The 20,617-nt window shown below is 40.2% G+C and overlaps 1 protein-coding gene and 1 pseudogene across 2 annotated transcripts in view; one reads left to right on the top strand and one right to left on the bottom strand.

Annotated features, from left to right (window-relative positions):
- LOC102179105 lies at positions 291 to 528 on the bottom strand (annotated as a pseudogene).
- The window catches only part of THADA (THADA, armadillo repeat containing), a 328,090-nt gene continuing 312,559 nt past the window's right edge, over positions 5,087 to 20,617 (top strand). Inside the window, exons 1-10 of one of the 2 annotated variants that reach the window (XM_013967596.2) lie at positions 5,087 to 5,894; positions 8,791 to 8,854; positions 9,589 to 9,688; positions 9,977 to 10,071; positions 11,007 to 11,137; positions 13,996 to 14,147; positions 14,265 to 14,297; positions 14,545 to 14,593; positions 17,871 to 18,052; positions 19,869 to 19,963. In XM_013967596.2, the coding sequence (XP_013823050.2) occupies positions 9,613 to 9,688; positions 9,977 to 10,071; positions 11,007 to 11,137; positions 13,996 to 14,147; positions 14,265 to 14,297; positions 14,545 to 14,593; positions 17,871 to 18,052; positions 19,869 to 19,963 (813 nt within the window). In that variant the 5' untranslated portion in view covers positions 5,087 to 5,894; positions 8,791 to 8,854; positions 9,589 to 9,612. Of the gene's footprint in view, positions 5,931 to 8,790; positions 8,855 to 9,588; positions 9,689 to 9,976; positions 10,072 to 11,006; positions 11,138 to 13,995; positions 14,148 to 14,264; positions 14,298 to 14,544; positions 14,594 to 17,870; positions 18,053 to 19,868; positions 19,964 to 20,617 lie in introns of both variants that reach the window. The other variant, XM_013967597.2, reaches the window with a different exon arrangement.

Genomic DNA, 20,617 nt, shown 5'->3' with positions numbered 1-20,617 from the left:
CATAAATTGGAGCCTGGTGTATGGGGAAGGAAAGAAAGAGTACACAGAAGACAGCCAATATGTGCTCTTAGGTAGGGAAGGGATAAGATCAGAATCCTTATGCATCATAAACCTAGATTTTTTATTTTTAAGGGAATTTGCTTAATTATTAAAATAAATATTTACACTGAGCATAGTTAATTCAGTGGCTTTCTCCACATTTTTTTAAAGAGTCACAGAAGCTGCATTTATGTTTTAAGCAGTTAAGATGGTAAAAGATTCTGTCTCTCCTTCACAGGAAATAATTACATTCAATGACTCCTCACAACAGCCATTGCTTTTGAAGCACTGGTTGGGTTGTCATCTCTGATGGTAGCCAAATAAATGAGATTTGTATGTAACACATGCTGGTACTGGATTCACTTGTTGCCCAGGCTTTAGTTCTGATACAATATGGCAGATCAGCTGGTCATTCTCCTCTAGGACCCATTGGATCATTTTGATTGGCTTCTGCTCTGTCAGCCAGTCTGGTATGAGGGCTGCTGACATCCATGCCCCATGAAGCCCTGTGCATCTGGTAAACCTACCTTATGATTAAATTCTGTGGCTGTCTTCTATGAGAATGTATGTCATTAAAGGCAAGTAAGTTTGTAAAAACACATGCAAGAACATTTAAGGGTTTCCACAAGGTCTATTGTGGAAATTATAATCAAACAACTCATAAATAGTTTCTTACTTGTGATCCATTAGTCAGTGTATTTTAAGTATTGAGAAAAATTTGCAGATGTGTTATAGACAGTGGTAGCTAGCCTCTAAAGTGGCCCCCCAATTATACTGGCCTTCTGGCATTTATCTGTTGGTGTAGTCCCTTCTTACAATGACCAGTACAATGAGTAGGGCTGACCTTTGTAATCAGTACTGTATTGTTGAGATGGTATGTGACTTCTGTGGCTGGGCCATATAAACCATTGAAGCTTCTACCTTGCTCTTTCTGGGCAAGGCCAGCTACTGTGTTGTGAGAATGCTCAAGTAGCTCGGGGGAGAGACCCACACAGGGAGTAACTAAGGCCTTTTGTTAACAACAAGCACCACTGAATTAAGTTATCTTAGAAATGGATCCTCTAACCCTAGGGTCTCATTAGAGACCTCTGGCCAGAAGGACTGAGCCAAGCAGCTGCTGAATTTCTGACCCACAGAAACTGAGAGATAATAAGTGTTAGTAGTGTTTATGGGCTTCCCTGGTGACTCAGATGGTAAAGAATCTGACTGCAATGCAGGAGACCTGGGTTTGATCCCTGGGTTGGGAAGATCCACTGGAGGAGGGCATGGCAACCCACTCCAGTATCTTGCCTGGAGAATCCCCATGGATAGAGGAGCCTGGTGCGCTACAGTCCGTGGGGTCGTAAAGAGTTGGACATGACTGAGCAACTAAGCACAGCACAATAGTGTTTTAGACATTAAGTTTAGGACTCATTTATTATGTATCAATAGGTAAGTAACAGAAGTATGCTTTCTTTCATTGACTTGGGGACAAACTTATATTACCAAATAACATTTTTATTATATTAACAAAGAACAAAATATATTAACAAACAATAAATCATATTCATAGCTCTAGTATATGCTTTTGGATTTCATTTTACACATGAAACTATTAAACAGGGATTATTATGAGGGATTCCTTAATTACATAAATCACCATGCATTGCTGGCAGCTTATCATAAAGTATACTTTTTTAGAATGTGGTGACTGATAGACTATTGTGATTTTTGGTTATGGAAAACAACACCTGTAGGAGATACCCACAATTGGAGTGAAGTTTATGAACAAGTATTAAATGAATAGGCAATTAAATCCCTTTTTGTGGTTTTAAAAGGTCAAATTTTAATTATTCAAATGTAAAAGAAGTTAAAAAATCATTATGTATGAAAATGTATCACTGCTGCTGCTGCTGCTGCTAAGTCACTTCAGTCGTGTCCAACTGTGTGACCCCACAGACAGCAGCCCACCAGGCTCCCCCATCCCTGGGATTCTCCAGGCAAAAACACTGGAGTGGGTTGCCACTTCCTTCTCCAATGCATGAAAGTGAAAAGTGAAAGTGAAGTCGCTCAGTCGTGTCCGACTCTTATCGACCTCATGGACTGCAGCCTACCAGGCTCCTCCGTCCATGGGATTTTCCAGGCAAGAGTACTGGAGTGGGGTGCCATTGTCTTCTCCAATGTAACACTAAATAATTATAAAAATATTCCTTTCCCTAATTGAGGGAATAGTACCTGCTTTAACAGGTACATATTTAAACTACACTTAAAACCCAGATATACTAACAAATTTTCATGATTTTATGTAGCCCACACTTTCACAATAAGGTGCCACTTATGTGTTTTCTTTTATACTTTTATATATTAAGGATTACTGAGTCTTCAAAAATTACCATGGAATAAGTTTTTACTAATAAAATATATAGCTACTTAAAAAATGGTTCATAGCCCAAATTCATGCTATGTTCTGAAAAATCTCAAGCAGAGAATTTAAAATAGTCTCAAGTTGGGCTTCCCAGGTGGTGCAAGCAGTAAAGAACCTGCCTGTCAAAGCAGGAGGTGCAAAAGATGTGGGTTCGAACCCTTCTGGAGTTCGAAGATCTTCTGGAGTAGTAAATGGCAACCCACTCTAGTATTCTTGCCTGGAAAATTCCATGGACAGACGAGCCTGGTGGGCTGCAGTCCATGGGGTCGCAGAGTCGGACATGACTGAGTGAGCACTTACAAGCTGGCAGTGCAAGGTGACTACACACACACACACAAAAGCTCTTTTCCAAACGTGACTCTTTCAGTCTTTAAAACCTGAGCTTTCTTTTGCCTCTATTTCCCCTAAAGTTACCACTCCATTTATTTGCCCCTGTATACTAGAAGCACTGGAGTTGTCTCTGCTTGATCTCATCATTGTCAGTTCTTTCCCTCCCAGTCTCTTTTACACCCATTCAAACCCACTCCAAGCAAACTTTTGCCCCATCACTCTATGAATGGCAACTTTATCCTTCCAGTTGCTCGGATCAGAAATCTTGGAATCATCTTGAACTCTTCTTTTCCTCATACCCTGTTTTATCTTTCAGGAAATCCTGTTGGCTTACTTCCAAATCATATCCTGAGTTTGTCCACTCTTCACACATTCCACTGCTACTGTTCTGATTTGAGCCGCCAGCATCTTGCCTGTTTATAGCAATAGCCTCTTCACTCACTGGTCTTCCCGCTTCTGCTAAAGTCCAGTCTCAACAAAGTAGATCCAGTGGCTCTTCGTAGATTAATCCTATCACTTCCTGCTCAAAATGACTCCCCACTTCACTTAAAGTCCTTGTAAGACTTTACATAATGGAACTCCCTTGTTTCATCCCCTATAACATACACCTTTGCTTACTCGGCTCCAGCCACACTGCCCTCCTTGTGGTTCTTCCACACCAATTTCCTGCCTGATATCACTGCTGTTCCCTCCACACAGAAATTTTATAAATCTTTACTCCAGGAGGCCTACCCTGACCACTCTGTTTAAAATGGCAACAAATCTCCCCACAGTCCAGTCTCATATTCTATTTCCTATCTTCTCAATGGCAGTTACTGCCTTTTCACATACATGTTTGTTTTCACATACATGCTCTAATTTTGTGGGGAAGAGGCACAGTGTCTGCCCCTTACTTTCAAATGGTTGGGCCAAAATTTAAAAAGGGCTGGAATTCAGATTGTTATGAAGTTAATTTCAGTGACCTGGAAACATATACTGAAAAAAGGGAGACACTTGAAAAAGGTGTTAAAATACAAAATTCAACCAAGTAAACTTGAAGATCTAATTGGCTTTATTCAATGATTCATGGATCAGGCAGCATCTCATCTAGTAAATAGGAAGGCACTCCATAAGTGGTACAAAATGGGAAGCTTCTATAGAAATGATGTGGGACAAGGAGGTTAACAATAAAGGAAAAGAACAGATTGTTTCAGGTAAGGTTACCTCTCTAGTGCTGTTTAGAAATTCCATTCTTGAGACAGGCTGAAACTGCAATGAAGTCTTGGTTTGCAATGAAGTTTGGGGCTAGTGGCTCCACCCTGGGGCTGTTCTTTCTTTCTTTCTTCTTTTTTTAAAAAGCAATGGTTAAGATGGTAAATTTTCTTATGTGTATTTACCACACCTTAAAAAAAAAAAAGACACAAAATATCAGAGCACCTAGCTCCTGTAGAGTAATGAACAGTTCAAGAAATTTTTCTTGCAGTTACAATGTATGAGTATTCAGGTGTAGTTGTTTTAGGCATAATGCATTTCTTATTATCAGTCCCAATCAAAATTAGAAAAAAAAAAACTGATGTAGAGAAAGTTCTACATACACTCGTCAGCTGACACATACAAGAAAGTTCGCAGCAGCACTGTTAGAGGAAAAGCTGGAACCTATCCAGATTTCGAGGGGAGAATGGATAAATGTGGTCTATTAAACAATGAAACAGGTGGCACTAGTGGTAAAGAACCCTCCTGCCAACGCAGGAGACATAAGAGACTCTGGTTCAATCCCTGGGTGGGATCCCCTGGAGAAGGAAATGGCAACCCACTACAGTATTTTTGCCTGAAGAATCCCATGGACAGAGAAGCCTGGTGGGTTACAGTCCATGGGGTAGCAAAGAGTTGGACACGACTGCGGCGACTTAGCACGTGAATGAAATAACTATAGGAACCTGCTTTTCTGTGGATGCCAAAAGCAACGGTGAGAGAAGCAAAGTTCTGGAGAAAACAAGCCGATTCCATAAATGAAGTTCAAAATCAAACAAAATAAGATATATTTAGCAATACATACACACGTGATAAAATTACAAAGAAGAATAAAAGAAGGTGAGATAAAATTCAGAAAAGTCATCACCGAAAACTTAAAATCATTAACCTGGCTAAAGGTGTGGGGAAATTCAATGTTTATCAATATTTCCAAAATTAATTGCACTTGAATATAGATAGCCTCAGTGTTTATTTCTTTATTTAACCATCCCCACCGCCCCCCTCCCCAGCTTCTAGAGTAGAGGTTGTTGTTCAGTCGCTAAGTCGTGTCTGACTGTTTGCGATCCCAAAGACTGCAGCAAGCCAGGCTTCCCTTTCCTTCACTATCCCCTGGACTTGGCTTAAACTGATGGCAATTGAGTCCGTGATGATACAGTAAAAGTTGGCACCTACTTATTTTATTTATGCATTTTTTTAAAGGTCTGAACCATCTGATAAAACGTGGTTATCGTGTTCGTCAGTCACCTGAGACTCTTTGCAACCTCAAGGACTGCAGACCAGCCAGGCTCCTCTGTTCATGGAATTCTCCAGGCAAGAATACCGGAGAGGGCTGTCATCCTTTCCTCATCTTAGCCAAAGTTCAAACAGTAGTTTCAGGGGACTGCCCGTCCCACCCCGTACCCCATTTCATAGGCTCTTAAGTCTTTAGGCTTCCGTTCTAGCGGCCCGGAGGCAGTTTTCTCTCTGTTTCTGCGTTGAGGAGGCGGAGTGGGAGGAGGGTGGAACGTCTGGATTCAGGCAAAAGTGCTTTTCAGGCACTCAGGGGTGTGGAGCCCACAATAAAAACTGCCCTAAACGGAAGGAGGCGAGCGGCGCCTGGTCAAGCCAAGGCAGTGGGTGAAGCACTCCGCGCTCTCTTTAAAGTAGAGTCAAAATTCACTAGCGCCGGTTCCCGGTGACATCAACACCTATCTGAACTCCTGATTGGAGGAGCGCCGTGGCTCAATTCTCGCGATGATGCTTCCTCCACGTCAATTACTTCCCTTCCTCGCCCGGACCGGGTAATCGACTACAGACCCCGTTGTGAGCTACCGAGACACCGTAGAACTAGACCAGCTTCCGGGACTCATCCTGACTGCTGCGACTCTTCTCAGACGCTCACGGGCACGAGGTTTGGCTTCCAGGCGTCTTCTTTGCCAGAGCCGCGGTAATGCGCGACTCTCTACCGCTCGGCCACTTTACTAGGGCAGCCAGGGGATGCACATCAATTCCCGTTCTATAGTTACGCGAGAATTTGGCGGTCTTGAACCTGATTTCCGGAAGCTTAGGTCTCCATGGAGATAGCACTTTAACCCCCACCCCCACCCCCGCCGCTGGTCATTCCCTAGACTCCACGTGGTTGGGAAATTGTCCACAGAATGTTTGTGGGAGTCAGCCAGAAAGGTGTAGGTTTCACTGGAACAGCAATCATAAGGGAAGCAGGCAGTGGGGTGCAAGAGGAGTGTAATTTACTGAGCATCTTCTGGCCACTTAAGGAGTGCCTTAAGGTGGGCACGAAATTTTCCACTCTTGGGAGGACAAACGTTTGGGCATCCACTGAGCACGCATAAGCACCAAACCTCTTTGTGCAGTCTTAAGGGTTCCAAGATAAAATTCTGCGGCAGGTTTGCTCACCATTCATCACAGAATCGTCTCCCCATTTGCCTATTTCTGTCCCTTCTAAGCTTTGTATATTGGTGACTTACCTGGGAAGTGTTCCCTAGTGCTATTCCCCTTGATTTAATCATGTCGCTTTTCAAATTTTTACCTTGTCGATGCCTTTCTAGCAGTGTCCATTTTTATTACTATTTTCTGTTAAGTGCGTTTTCCTATTTCACTGCTGTGTTAATTTCTTACCTTGCAGAGGGACCATAGGTTCCTCAGTGTCAGGACTAGCTTGTCACTTGGATATAGAATTTACTTAAGATGACAAGTAGTCCACTTTTCTGCTGTTAAAAGTACACATCCTTTTTAGTACATCACTGATAAATGTTTGTTAACTCATTAGTTTATTCATCAAAAAATTTTAAGGACCTGATATATGCCAGGTACTGTTTTGGGAACTGATGATTAAAACAGTGAGTAAAACAGATTCAACTGCTGCCTTCATTGAATTTATTACTAGGGGAGACATATATGCAAATAAACAATTTCTTGTAAGTTCAGGTAGTAGTAAGTGCTATAAAGAAAATAAAGCAATAGAAATGACCTATATGTGAGTAGAAGTGGTGGAATTTTAAATAGTGTCCATGGAAGGCTTCTTAGAAGAGGTAATGTTTGGGAAGAGACCTGAATGGTGAGGAGTTGGCCTTGCAAAGATTTGGTGGAATAAGCCTAACAATAGAGATATCAGGGCATACAAAGTCACCTAGATGGTGAAGAGAAGATTGATTTGAAATGAACTGCAGAGGAAGGAAGGGCCAGGTTATTTAGGCCTTGAAGGCCAAAGTCTCCAATTTATATTTTATTCTAAGTATAAATGAAAGCCCTTAGAAATTTTTAAGCAAGAGAGTAGTTATATTTGAAAAAAAATTGCTTTGATGACTGTGAAAAGAATGGACTCTTCAGAAGCAGGATAAAAGTTTGGAGACCAGTTAAGAGTTTATTGTAGGGATCCAGGTTAAAAGGGTTCATTGAATTTCTGTTTGGATATTCTCAGTGTTGGAAAGTTCTCTGAAAGGCAGCTCATTTTATAATTGAACCATAGATTTCTTCCTTTGTATTAAGCTGTAATTGGCCTCCCTGAAGCTTGCACTGACATCTCCTAATTCTATAGCCATCTAAGACAGAAGACATCTGAGACTTCCCTGGTGGTCCATTGGTTAGGACTCAGCGCTATAACTGCTATGACCCTGGGTTCAATCTCTGGTCCAGGGAACTGAGATCCTGCAAGCTGTGCAGCAATGTGGCCAAAAAAAAGAAAAAACCCCCGAAAACTACAGAATAAAATCTATTCCTCTTTCTCCCAATCAGTCTTCCAACAGCAGCTCTTTTAAGGCACTCATCCTGTCCTCTTTTCTCTAGGCCAGACACCTTTGGTTTGAACTGTTTTCTGAAGGGAAGTGCTTTCCAGGACCTTCAGAAATCTGGCTGTTCCTTGGAAAGTGAAAGTGTCTCAGTTGTGTCCGACTCTTTGCGACCCCATGAACTATAGAGTCCATGGAATTCTCCAGACCAGAGTACTGGAGTGGGTAACCTTTTCCTTCTCCAGGGGATCTTCCCAAACCGGGGACTGAACCCAGGTCTCCTGCATTGCAGGTGGATTCTTTACCAGCTGAGCCACAAGGGAAACCCAAGAATACTGGAGTGGGTAGCCTCTCCCTTCTCCAGCACATCTTCCCGACCCAGGAATCTAACTGGGGTCTCCTGCATTGCAGGCAGATTCTTTACCAACTGAGCTATCAGGGAAGCTTAGAAGATCCATCATTTGCTATGGCTCCTTAAGATATGGCTACTAGCACAGCGCCTAATGCTCCATACATTCCCTGACCTGTGAAGATGACCATCCATTGGTCTAGCTGATTTCTAATGTGGTTTTTAAGTCATGTTGTACTATTGGCTTGTGGCTCACAAACCACATGTTGAATTGTTTCAAATCACATTTTATCTCTCCTACCTTCTCCCCATCCTGTATTTCTGGGTATTATAAATCCTGTACTGTATTGTTCTTATCCAAAAGCAGCATCTTACATTTATTTCTATTTCATCTTGGTAAGTTTATTCCAGTTTATTGGTCACTTTTTAAATCCTGATTCTATCATCCAACACTCTGTTGGATGCTCCTAGCTCTGTGTCGTTTCTTAATTCACTGTATTATGTCCTCTAATGTCTACATGATAAACACCACTAAAAATCCTCAAGAAGAGAGCCCCATGTGGCATTTCCCTAGCGACTTGTCTTCAGACCACGTGGTACTCTTGAGTGTGTATCCTTTGAGTATCTTTGTTCAGCCTATTGTGAATCCTGTTAGCTGAAAGCAAACTCACAGGGATAGTACGTGAAAGTTGCCTTTATCAAATATTTTTCAGAAATCAAGATACAGCTTGTTGGGATACCTCCTGATCTGTCAATCCAAGAAGTCACAGAGATAAGGTAGGCCTACTGTATTTTTGAAAAGCTGTTCTGGTTTATTTGTTTAAAATGAAGGTTTGCTGTATTTAAAATACAAAGACTGGGTAGGTAAAAGTAACCTTAGACAGTAATAAACTCTTCTTGAGTCTAAAAAAAGTTTTTCAAAACAGCCATCCTTAGGGTAGTAGTTTTAGCCTGTGGCAACTATGCTCCCCAGGGGACATTTGGCAATTACTGGAGACCTTTTTCTGTTGCCACAACTTAGAGGAAGAAGGCCACTCCAGTGTTCTTGCCTGGAGAATCCCAGGGACGGGGGAGCCTGGTGGGCTGCCATCTATGGGGTTGCAGAGTCGGACACGACTGAAGCGACTTAGCAGCAGCAGCAGCAGCAGCAGAGGAAGGGTGCTATTGGCATCTATCTAGTGGGCAGAGGCCATGTCCTACAGTGCTTGGGATGATACCCTGTGGCAAAGAATTATCTGGCGCCAAATGTCAACACACAGAGTTTTTCAGTGCATTAGACAGTCTCTTTTTTTATTTATGTAGTTGTTGTTTGTTTAGCTGTGCTGATCTTAGTTGCAGCACGCAGGATCTTTCATCTTCACTGCAGATTCGCACTCTTAGTTGTGGCGTGCGGGATCTGGTTCCCTGACCAAGTATCGAACCCAGGCCCCTGCATTGGGAGCATGGAGCCTTAGCCGCTGGACCACCAGGGAAGTCCTTAAGCAGTGTCTTAAAACTCTTCTTTCTTGTAGCGACTACTGTTAATTCTATTTAAAATGGGTGTAAAGAAGAAGAAAGAAACACAAGTTACTTCATTGACCGTTTGTCATCAGGACCTTGAAACTTTGAAATGTAAGTGATTTCTGACTTGTTTATCTCTTTTCTGGGTTGCAAATGGTTTATTTATCTCTGGGACTCCATATCACAGAATGTTCAGACTCTTGGAATTTAATTATTCCATGTTCTTTACATTCAGTTTTGGATATAAAATGGTTTTCTTAAACGTCTGGCTTCAGTCTAAGTTCTCCTGGGTTTTGTTTATAAATGTTTAAATTTTATAGAACACATAACAAAGATAAACTCTTATCTATATATTGTGAAATCACCGAAGAAATTTTTGTTGTGTTTTGTTTTATATAGCCTTGGCTGATGTGGAAGGGAAAAATCTAGCTTCTTTGCTGTTGCATTGTGTACAACTCACTGATGGAGTGTCACAGATCCGTTATGTTAAACAGGTAAGGCTGATCTGATGTTCATGGATGCATCCTGGAGGTTATCATGCTATTATGGGCTTCTGAAATCAACTGAGCCACCAAGGAAGTCCTGAAATTAACCGATAATTTTTGGCTCCTAATTATTTTTTTACATTTGGAATATATATATGCTCCCAATGTTTGTTACTACTACTGTACAGCAGAATGAATCATCCTTATATATACATGTGTTGCTGTTTAGTCGCCAAGTCCTGTGGACTCTTTTGTACCCCATAGACTGTAACCTGCCAGGCTCTTCTGTCCATGGGATTTCCCAGGCAACGATACTGGATTTGGTTGCTATTTCCTTCTCCAGGCTCCTAATTATTTCATACTGAGGTATCATTAAAGAATAGGAATTTTTTTTTCTATTCATTTTATGATTTTTTTTATTCAAAGTGGCAATGTAAGCTATATTGAGGCTTTACCACTGTTGGAGTTGTATATAGGTAGGATGATGAGATAATAGTGCATACCTTTTTGGTGGAGATAAATCAAAAAAATATTTCTATCGATCTGGATCTTCAAAACTTTTTAGCAGATGCATTAAAAAGTTAACGTAAAATGTAAAAATTGTCCTGACCAGTGTTTTGATATTAGGATTTATCATTTGAACTTGCATAGTATTTTTTGGAAAGCAGTTAAATATATCATTGGTTTTCAGTAATGCTACAGAATTCCTGTACTTTAAGCCATTAACAAGTCAGTAATTTTCAATGAAGGTGGGTCTGGAGGGTAGATTGAGTGTTGGGAGCATGGTTTAAAAAGTTAATAAATATTGAAATAGGTGTTTAAAACAGTGTAGTTGGAAAATATTACACATTAAAATTGAGACTTAAAGTATTTGAATCCATGTTACTTTGCTATACTTGATATTAGAAAACAATTACTATAACTTTGAATTTTTTTGATTATAGATTGTGCCCTTACTGGAGAAAGCAAATAAAAATGGCACATGTGATCCCACTATTCGAAGTTGTTTGGATATTTTAGCAGGCATTTATCTTTCTTTGACTCTAAAGAATCCCTTGAAGAAAGTCTTGGCAAGGTAAGAAAAAAAAGAAAGCAAAGTTAGGCACTGTAAATGTTCAGTTTGACCGAAAGTAACTAGTATTTAAGGTTCCCTCTTTGGTAGAACTGAAATGAAATATATCACTTAGCAATTTCATTCATACAATTTTGTCTTTGTTTTGTCTTGTTTATTCATTTATTATAATTCTTTAAAAATGTAAAAGGGTTCTTAGGTCACAGACCTTAAAAAAATAGGCTGTAGGCTATAGTTTGCAGACTCCTGGTTTAGTATATTTACATGTAATGTAATTATTGGTTAAATTTAAACCTGTCACCCTACTGTTTTTTTTCTCTCTGTCCTATCTGTTTTTGTTTAAATGTTTTTAATTACATAGGTAATATAGAAATATATGCTTAGTGTAAAAACTTAAAGTTGTATGTTCAGTTCACTTCAGTCACTCAGTCGTGTCCGACTCTTTGCAACCCCATGAATCGCAGCACGCCAGGCCTCCCTGTCCAACACCAACTCCCAGAGTTCACCCAAACTCATGTCCATCGAGTCAGTGATGCTATCCAGCCATCTCATCCTCTGTCGTCCCTTTCTCCTCCTGCCCCCAATCCCTCCCAGCATCAAAGTCTTTTCCAATGAGTCAACTCTTCGCATGCAGTGGCCAAAGTACTGGAGTTTCAGGTTTAGCATCAGTCCTTCCAAAGAACACCCAGGACTGATCTCCTTTAGAATGGACTGGTTGGATCTCCTTGCAGTCTAAGGGCCTCTCAAGAGTCTTCTCCAACACCACAGTTCAAAAGCATCAATTCTTCAGCGCTCAGCTTTCTTTATAGTCCAACTTTCACATCCATACATGACCAGTGGAAAAACCATAGCCTTGACTAGATGGACCTTTGTTGGCAAAGTAACGTTTCTGATTTGAATATGCTATCTAGGTTGGTCATAACTCCTTCCAAGGGGTAAGTGTCTTTTAACTTCATGGCTCCAGTCACCATCTGCAGTGATTTTGGAGCCCCCCAAAATAAAGTCAGACACTGTTTTCACTGTTTCCCCATCTATTTCCCATGAACTGATGGGACCAGATGCCATGATCTTCGTTTTCTGAATGTTGAGCGTTAAGTCAACTTTTTCACTTTACTCTTTCACTTTCATGAAGAGGCTTTTTAGTTCACTTTCTGCCGTAAGGGTGGTGTCATCTGCATATCTGAGGTTATTGATATTTCTCCTGGCAATCTTGATTCCAGCTTGTGCTTCTTCCAGTCCAGCGTTTCTCATGATGTACTCTGCATATAAGTTAAATAAGCAGGGTGACAATATACAGCCTTGACGTACTCCTTTTCCTATTTGGAACCAGTCTGTCGTTCCATGTCCAGTTCTAACTGTTGCTTCCTGACCTGCATACAGATTTCTCAAGAGGCAGGTCAGGTGGTCTGGTATTCCCATCTCTTTCAGAATTTTCCACAGTTTATTGTGATCCACAAAGTCAAAGGCTTTGGCACAGTCAATAAAGCAGAAATAGATGTTTTTCTGGAACTCTCTTGTTTTTTCGGTGATCGATTGGATGTTGGCCATTTGATCTCTGGTTCCTCTGCCTTTTCTAAAACCAGCTTGAACATCAGGAAGTTCACGGTTCACATATTGCTGAAGCCTGGCTTGGAGAATTTTGAGCATTATTTTACTAGCGTGTGAGATGAGTGCAATTGTGCGGTAGTTTGAGCATTCTTTGGCATTGCCTTTCTTGGGGATTGGAATGAAAACTGCCCTTTTCCAGTCCTGTGGCCACTGCTGAGTTTTCCAAATTTGCTGGCATATTGAGTGAGCACTTTCACAGCATCATCTTCCGGGATTTGAAATAGCTCAAATCGAATTCCATCACCTCCACTAGCTTTGTTGGTAGTGATGCTTTTTAATAGGTATTGCTAAATTGTAATCTTCAATATTCCTATTTCTCAATATTTTTTCCTTCCAGAAAAACTTTAGAATTGTTGAGTCAATATTTTTAAAAATGTTAATTTAGATTAACTGTGGTAAAATTTGCATTGTATTTAATTTATCCATTCAGTAGACTTTTACTGTTATCTACTATGTGTCAAGTATTCTTTTAGGCATTGGGGACACAGTGAATGAAACAGTCCAGAATGGAGGTTATTTCTAAGAGGAAGACAGGAGATAGAAAAATAAGCAAAATATACCGGAATTACAGGGAATGAGTGCTATGGATAAAGAAATAAAGCAGAGAAGTAGGAAAGGGAGTACCAAGGATGGGGGTGAGGGCTACAGTTTAAAATATAGTAGTCTTTTCAGATATCTTTGTTTAGTGTCATTGATCAGGTGATCTTTGAGACTGACCTGAAAGGGATGAGGAAATGATTAATGGGAAATAATCTATGGGATATTTGAGAGAAGAGAACTCCAGGTGGAGGAAATGACAAGTACAAAGACTTTGGCATGTTGTTGGAGTGAAGGAAGGCTGTGTAGCTAGAGCTAAGTGAACAAGGATCAAGATGAACCAGAGAGATAATGGGGGGGCCATATTGTATAAAGTCTCATAAGTCATTGTAAGCACTTTGACTGCTGCATTGGCTGAGAAGGATGTTGTAGAATGGTTTTAGGCAGAAGAATAAATGGTGTTTTAGTAATATTCGTCTGGCTGCTCTGTTTAGGTTAGTCCTTGGAAAGAGAGTGAAGCAGGTTGGAAACAGGAAGACCAGAGGAGAGGTGCTAGACCAAGGAGTTCCAATGATAGTGGTGTGAAGCTATTTTCTGACTGTATTTTGAAGATACAGTTGAGTGTTTCTTCATTTGTAATATTCTCTTCCCTCCCAACATTTCCTTGAACATGCTCTAAGGTTGTCAAATTTTTAATATTTGGTTTTTTTTTCTAGCTCACTAAATGGCCTACCTGAATTTTTTCTAATTGAGGCTACACAAAGTTTTACTTCTCGTCTTCAGGAAGAATTGAATACGAGTACTGATCTCTACTCTTACAGAAGAGTTATCGACAATATATCTTCCTGTATGGAAAACTTTGACTTGGGTAAGCTAGCTTTTTTCTAGTACTTTTTCTGGCTAACATCTGTCGTTCCATCAGTGTTTTGAATGGTGTTAATTTTAGTTCTGAAACTCCTTACCAGTGTTAATTTTCTCCCCACAGGTAGATCAAGTGTTAATAATCTTCTTGAAAATGGTAAGTTCTATTTTATTTTATTCTGAGAGGTGACTGCGTGTATAAGTAATTTTGTAACTGATTCTTTTAAGTTTCTTGGCAGTAGGTGGAGTACTACCGATGATGAAGGTATATTACGCTCCTTCCTTTTAAATTTCTACTTTTATGATATCGTTTTAGGTAGCAATGATTTGAAATATTTTCTTGTGCTGGAGTCAGAGTTCACAGTTTTAGATTCTGATTTTTTCCTATGTCCTTTTTGTTTCAGTGCTTCATTTTCTGCAGAAGAGTTTAATTGAAATCTCAGAAGAAAACAGGCAAGTGTTTCGTGTCTTCATGCTCGTGCCTCTGCGTACGTTATCTTTGTACGGGCTTCCCTGGGCTGAGTGGTAAAGAATCTGCTTGCAGTGTGGGAGCCGCAGGAGACGCGGGCTCTATCCCTGGGTCGGGAAACTCCCCTGGAGGAGGGCATGGCAACCCACTCCAATAATCTTGCCTGGAGAATTCCATGGACAGAGGACCCTGGTGGGCTACATTCCATGGGGTCGCAAAGAGTCAGACATGACTGATGCGACTTAGCATGCACACACGCCTTGTCTTTGTACAAGGAAATTTTTAAGAAGGGTCCAGAGTGTACTTCTTTCCATCCCTCTCCATTAATATTAGATGTAATTATTTAAATTTATTTTTTGAGATTTGATATTTAATTTAAAAAAATCAAATAAGTTATGAGAATAACTGAGAAAGGGAAGAGTTCTTTTCTTTACCTGAGTGTTTCTTTTTCATAGCATCCTGTTGTTATTTCGTGGATGACATATGCTCTGTTATCTCTCTAAGGATGTTAATAGTAGAGTTTTCTTTTTTTAAAGTTTTCGTATCTTTACATAGGTCTGTGTTTCTTTCAAGCTGCTTATTTGTTTGCTGCTTTTGGTCAGTATGTTTGTTGCCAGAAGCTTTCCTTGGAAGTCTGGTAATCCTTGTCTGAGTGCCCATTTAAGACTGGGGCACTGAGACTTGATTTGAACCTCTGTACGTAAGGATGGGGGCTTCCCTGGTGGCTCAGACAGTAAAGAATCCACCTGCAGTGCGGAAGACCTGGGTTCTATCCCTGAGTTGGGAAAATCCCCTGGAGGAGGGCAGGGCAACCCACTCCAGTATTCTTTTCTTGGAGAATCCCCATGGACAAAGGAGCCTGGTGGGCTGCAATCCATTGGGTTGCAAAGAGTTGGACATGACTAAACGACTAAGCACATACACACGTATGGATGGGGTTGATTGTAGGCCTTATTGAAGTCTGGTCTAGCTGGACTGTTTCTTTGGGGAACCCTTGATGTCAGTATCTTTAGGTCTTTTTGCATGAGTAGTGGATTTGCCAAGGAAGAACCTTTTCAAACCACTGGCTTAATATTCTGGTTGCTGAGTGAGGGACTAAAGCTGAGATTTTGACATTTAGCATTTGTTGTGCAGACATTTTCCTAATTCTCCTGCTTGCAATACGGTATCATTGCCTTAACTTTGTGTGTTCTCTTCCTGTCCAGTCACTTGCTGTTTTACCTTCCCTAGAGGTAAAACCAAGGAATGTTTGCTAGCTGGCAGGTATGGCCCAGAGTTGGCATTCTTCTTCAACAGACTTGTAACCACTCTTCCTGTTTTCATCCCTACATTTTCCTTCATGTCAAGGAGCACCTGGTGGCAACAATTTTTTAGCCCTTAGAGGCTGCAAATCAGGTTGCTCTGGGTGTGTTCTCTGACTTAGGATTCAGAATCATTCTTGATTCTGTTAAGTCAGTTATCACTCATCCATCTGCTATTAAAATTTTAGTATTGTCTTGTTGTCTGTTTGTTGCCCTTGTGTATTTATCTCTTTTAATGTTTTAAATCCCTTGGCTGTGGTTTAGGGAGGCTCTGAGGGGAGAGTAAAAGTAACACCTGTGTGCCATCTTTAACCTAAGATCTCTTTTGCCTTACCAGGAGCTCCCCCTCGCCGCCTTTTAGGCTTCTCTTTCTCTGCTCATCTCTTCAGTGTGAGTCCTGTCCTTTCCATTCTGTTAATCTTGACTGCTTCGGATCGTCCACTTCTTTGGTGTCAGCCACATCACTATACTTCGGATGCCCAGATTTATCGCTCCAAGTTAGATCTCTTGTGAGTGGTAGGCTTCTATAGTGGTTGTCTTCTGGACATCTCAACTTGGATGATTTACAGGTGCCTCAGATTTGATGTATCCAAAAGCAAATTCGCTGTCTTTATCTCTTCCCACAACCACTGGTAGCCTCTATTCTACTTTCTGTCTCTTTGAATTCTGGATACCTCAAATAAATGGAATACAGTGTTTGTCTTTTTTTTTTGTCTGACTTATTTATAATGTTTTAAAGGTTAATCTCTGTTGTAGCCTGTTTCAGAATTTCATTCCTTTTTATGGTGAAATCATATTCCATCTTATGCATAGACCACATTTTGTTTCTGCATTTACTTGTTGATAAACATTTGGGTTGTGAATGATGTAAATAGTGTGAATAATGCTGCTATAAACATTGATACATAAATAACAGTTTGAGTCTCTACTTTCAGTTCTCTTGGCATATACTTAGAAGTAGAATTGCTGGATCGTATAAATATTCTATGTGTCACTGTTTGAGGAACCCCCAAACAGTTTTCCCTGATTTTTCTTTTAATATCACTCTTGCATTCTGCTGTGTTGAGAGTAGACTGCAAGTAGCAGGCATAGAAGCTGGGAGACTAGTTCAGAGACTCTGACAGTAACAGTGAGGGAGAGGTGAGAGTGGCTGGGAGTAGCCGTGGAGGTGGTCTAATAATGGATGTATTTTGAAGGTAGAACCACAGGATTTTCTTACAGATATGGTGAGTGGGAAAGGAGTAAAGGATAATTGCATTTTCTGTAGGATAGAGATTCTAGCAGGTGGAGCGAGTGTGGAATTGCAGATAAGTTCATGTAGCTTGAAATGTTTGTCAGACATCCAGGTGAAGATATTGAATAGAAAGTTGTACATACAAGTCTGGAATTAGGAAGAGAGGTCTGGGCTGGAGATGAAAATTGGGGAATTGTCAGCATATAGATTATAATTTAAAGCTTATGAGCTAAATGAACTCAGCATCAAGGGAGTGAATTAGATGGACAGAAGAGGTAAGGACTGAGTTGTAGTGAAATCTAATGTAAGGACATCAGGGAGAAGAGGATGAACTAGCCATGTTGTCTCAGAAGCATAAAAAAAGTGAAATAGGAGAAAATCTGAGAACATTTTGGAAGTCAGGTCAAGGAAATTGCAAAGTTAGGGAGTATTCAGATTTTAAAATTGTGTCATTTATTCTTGATTTGTTATTTTTGCTCTCAAAAAGAAGAAATGAAGTTAGTCATTAGCTGAGAAAAAGGGAAAATTTTGAGCTAAGTTAAAACAGTGTCAAAAGTTTGCAATAAATGTCTACATAATTGAATATTTCTGGGAATGGAAAAAAGAGGTATAGATGTTGATTATAATCTAAAATTGATTTTGGCTGTTTGATGAGGAACTGTTTTGGTGAGAAAAGAGGTGACATTTTGACTTTTCTTTTGTAATAATGTCTTGTCTTTGTTGTAGAAAATTGGCTGGAAATCATATTGTTCAAACGCAGTTGATGAATGACTTGTTGGTGAGCATTAGAGTTTCAGTGATGTTAGTACAGAAAGTACAGGGTTTCCAGAGACTTCATTTGAAGAATTCTCCTATTTGGCAAAGTATGTGTGGACTGCTGAGTATGTTTACCAACTTTTTAAGTGATGGTAAGTATGAAGCATACAAATGATGATTATAATTGAGTGTTAATCTGTTTTCACTTCTAATGGTATGAGATATTCAATACTTACCTGTGATAATAGAACTTCCTTTCCCTCAGCCCCTCAAAGTGGGGAAAGATCCTGGATTATAAGGTTTTAATACCTTTTCTTTCAAAGATATCAGTTCAACTTATCGGGATAACACTGAAGGACTTTTCTAAATGTGTGTGTGTATGTCTGTGCGTATGCGCATGTGTGTATTGCATACAAAGCAGAAAACGTGACAACTTTAGTGTTGAAAAGCCACAGACTTTAAAAAGTGAAATAAAGTTCTTGAGGAATTTCCAAATTTGAAGGTAAGATCTGGAAAGTTTAGTGTAGCCCATACATTCTTCCTTAGCAGCAGGTGCTTCCTTCAAATAATGCCCGTGGTCACTGTGGGGTCATCCTTCCTCCTTATGTCTCACGTTGATTCTGTCCATATGATCTGTACCACCAGGAAACCAAGTCGTTAATGAGAGAAAATGTTCTGTAACTCCCAGTGACTTGAGATGGGCATTAAGCATAAATGGCTGTTAACATTACAGAAGGAGACAACCAGATAACACGTGCCTCTTGCTTGGTGGTCTTGATTTTACCACTTGTAGTTTTTCCCAGAGGGATTGAACTTGAGATTGATCCGCCTCTCAGTCACCTGCCAGTTTGCAGGAATTACAGAGGACAGAAGAATGTGTTGAATTGCACTAGGGGTAAACAAACATCCAGATTGTGGGAAACTGTACAGGTTAAAAGGCCAGAGTTCTTCAACAGAAATTATAACAAGAAAAGGGCGAAGGGGGTGCCTGTAGATTAAAGGACATATCATATTTTTTAAATGGATGAAACATTTCTGCCTTTCTGCTTTGCCGTCTTCAGTATGTTGGCTTTCATCCACGTGTTTATTGTTTCATGGTTACTATATGACTGCTCTACCTCCAGACCTCTTGTCTGTATTCAGGGCAGGAAAGAGGACCAGTTACATCTTTACCTTTAATCTGAAAGAAAAAAAATAGCCAAGAGATTTCTACTTATATTCCAGTAGCCTGAATCGTCCTCTGGTACCTTTAGTTGTAAGGAAGATTGAGGAAACAGGTAGCCTGTCTTCGCTTGGGCACATGGATGTCCCAATCAAAGTCAAAGTGAACAACTGTGGGATGAAGGGCAGAATAAAGTTTTGGAAGGTCGTTTATAGTAGCTATTCATAATTCTTACCCTGTGTTGAGTAATCCACTGTATTATTCTGTATACATTCTTACAAACCAGAGGCTAATAGATAATGAAAAGAAGTACGCCAACAGTTTGGTTACATCGGGTACAGTGCCAATGAGAGCAGAGTTTGTAATTAGTACCGATGTAGGTTCTTTACACAAGCCCTGAAATCACTTTCAGAAAAAGTAATGTACGTGGGAGTTGAGATGCACACGCCGCAGTGGAAGAGAGGGGCCAGGAGGTACTGCTGGGGCATGTGCTGGGAGGCAGCAGATGGAGAGGAAGCGAGAATGAATGTTTGGGTTGAGTATTTGTGTGCTGGGCATAAAAGCCTTTATGTTCATTATCTATTTCAACCTTACAACAGTTGTGTCAGATAGAGTTATTTTTTCCCCAATTTACGGAAGAGAAAATTGAGTCCCTGGGAAGTAAAATAACTTAACCTAGGCTTAACCTAGTAAGTGGTAAAGCTAGAAATTGCACCCAGTACTCTGGCCCCACAGCATGTGCTCTTTCTATTATACTACAGTATCTATCATCGTTTAATACATGCTTTCTGCTTTTTTGCAAATAGATGGTCTCTTACAGACAATTCAGAGTACATCTGGATTAGCTGTTATTCTTTTTATTAAGGCTATGTTTCATCCACCTGAAAAGATTCCTGATTTGGTAAGTGCATGTCCTGTTTAGAATTGTACTTTGTTGATAGTTAAACATGTTTTAAAAATATTTATAAAGAGTGAATTAAAACATTTTTTTTTTCATAGTCTTTCTGATTACCCTTTTCTCTTATAATGAGTGACAGTCTTTGACAGTCTTGGGACTTCCCTGGTAGTCCAGTGGTTCAGAGTCCACTTTGCAATACAGGGGACATAGGTTTAATCCCTGATTGGGGAACTAAAGATCCCATGTGCCGAGGAGCAGCCAAGCCCACACACTGCAACTACTGAGCCTCTATGCCATAACTAGAGAGCCCGTGAGCCTCAACAAAAGATCCTGCATGGTGCAACTAAGACCCAGCACAGCCACAAAAATAATAAAATAAGTGACAGTTTCAAAAATTTGGATAAAGCAGAAAGAAGGCAGTAATGGTCACATGTAAATCCATCTCATGAAGATAATCATTGTCAACATTTTTGGGTGTATTTCCTTGTTTTTCCCTAGCGTTGTTTTCAGTTCCATCTCTCAGTATCATAAAAGATACTTATAACATTAAAATTATACAGATGGAGAAGGAAATGGCAACCCACTACAGTATTCTTGCCTGAAAAAGTCCATGGACAGAGGAGCCTGGTGGGCTGCAGTCCATGGGGTCACATGACT

This window comes from Capra hircus, chromosome 11, assembly GCF_001704415.2.
Source record: "Capra hircus breed San Clemente chromosome 11, ASM170441v1, whole genome shotgun sequence".
NCBI lineage: Eukaryota > Metazoa > Chordata > Mammalia > Artiodactyla > Bovidae > Capra > Capra hircus.
Note: the sequence above shows the minus strand (reverse complement) of the source record. Positions and strands in the feature narration are given on the sequence as shown.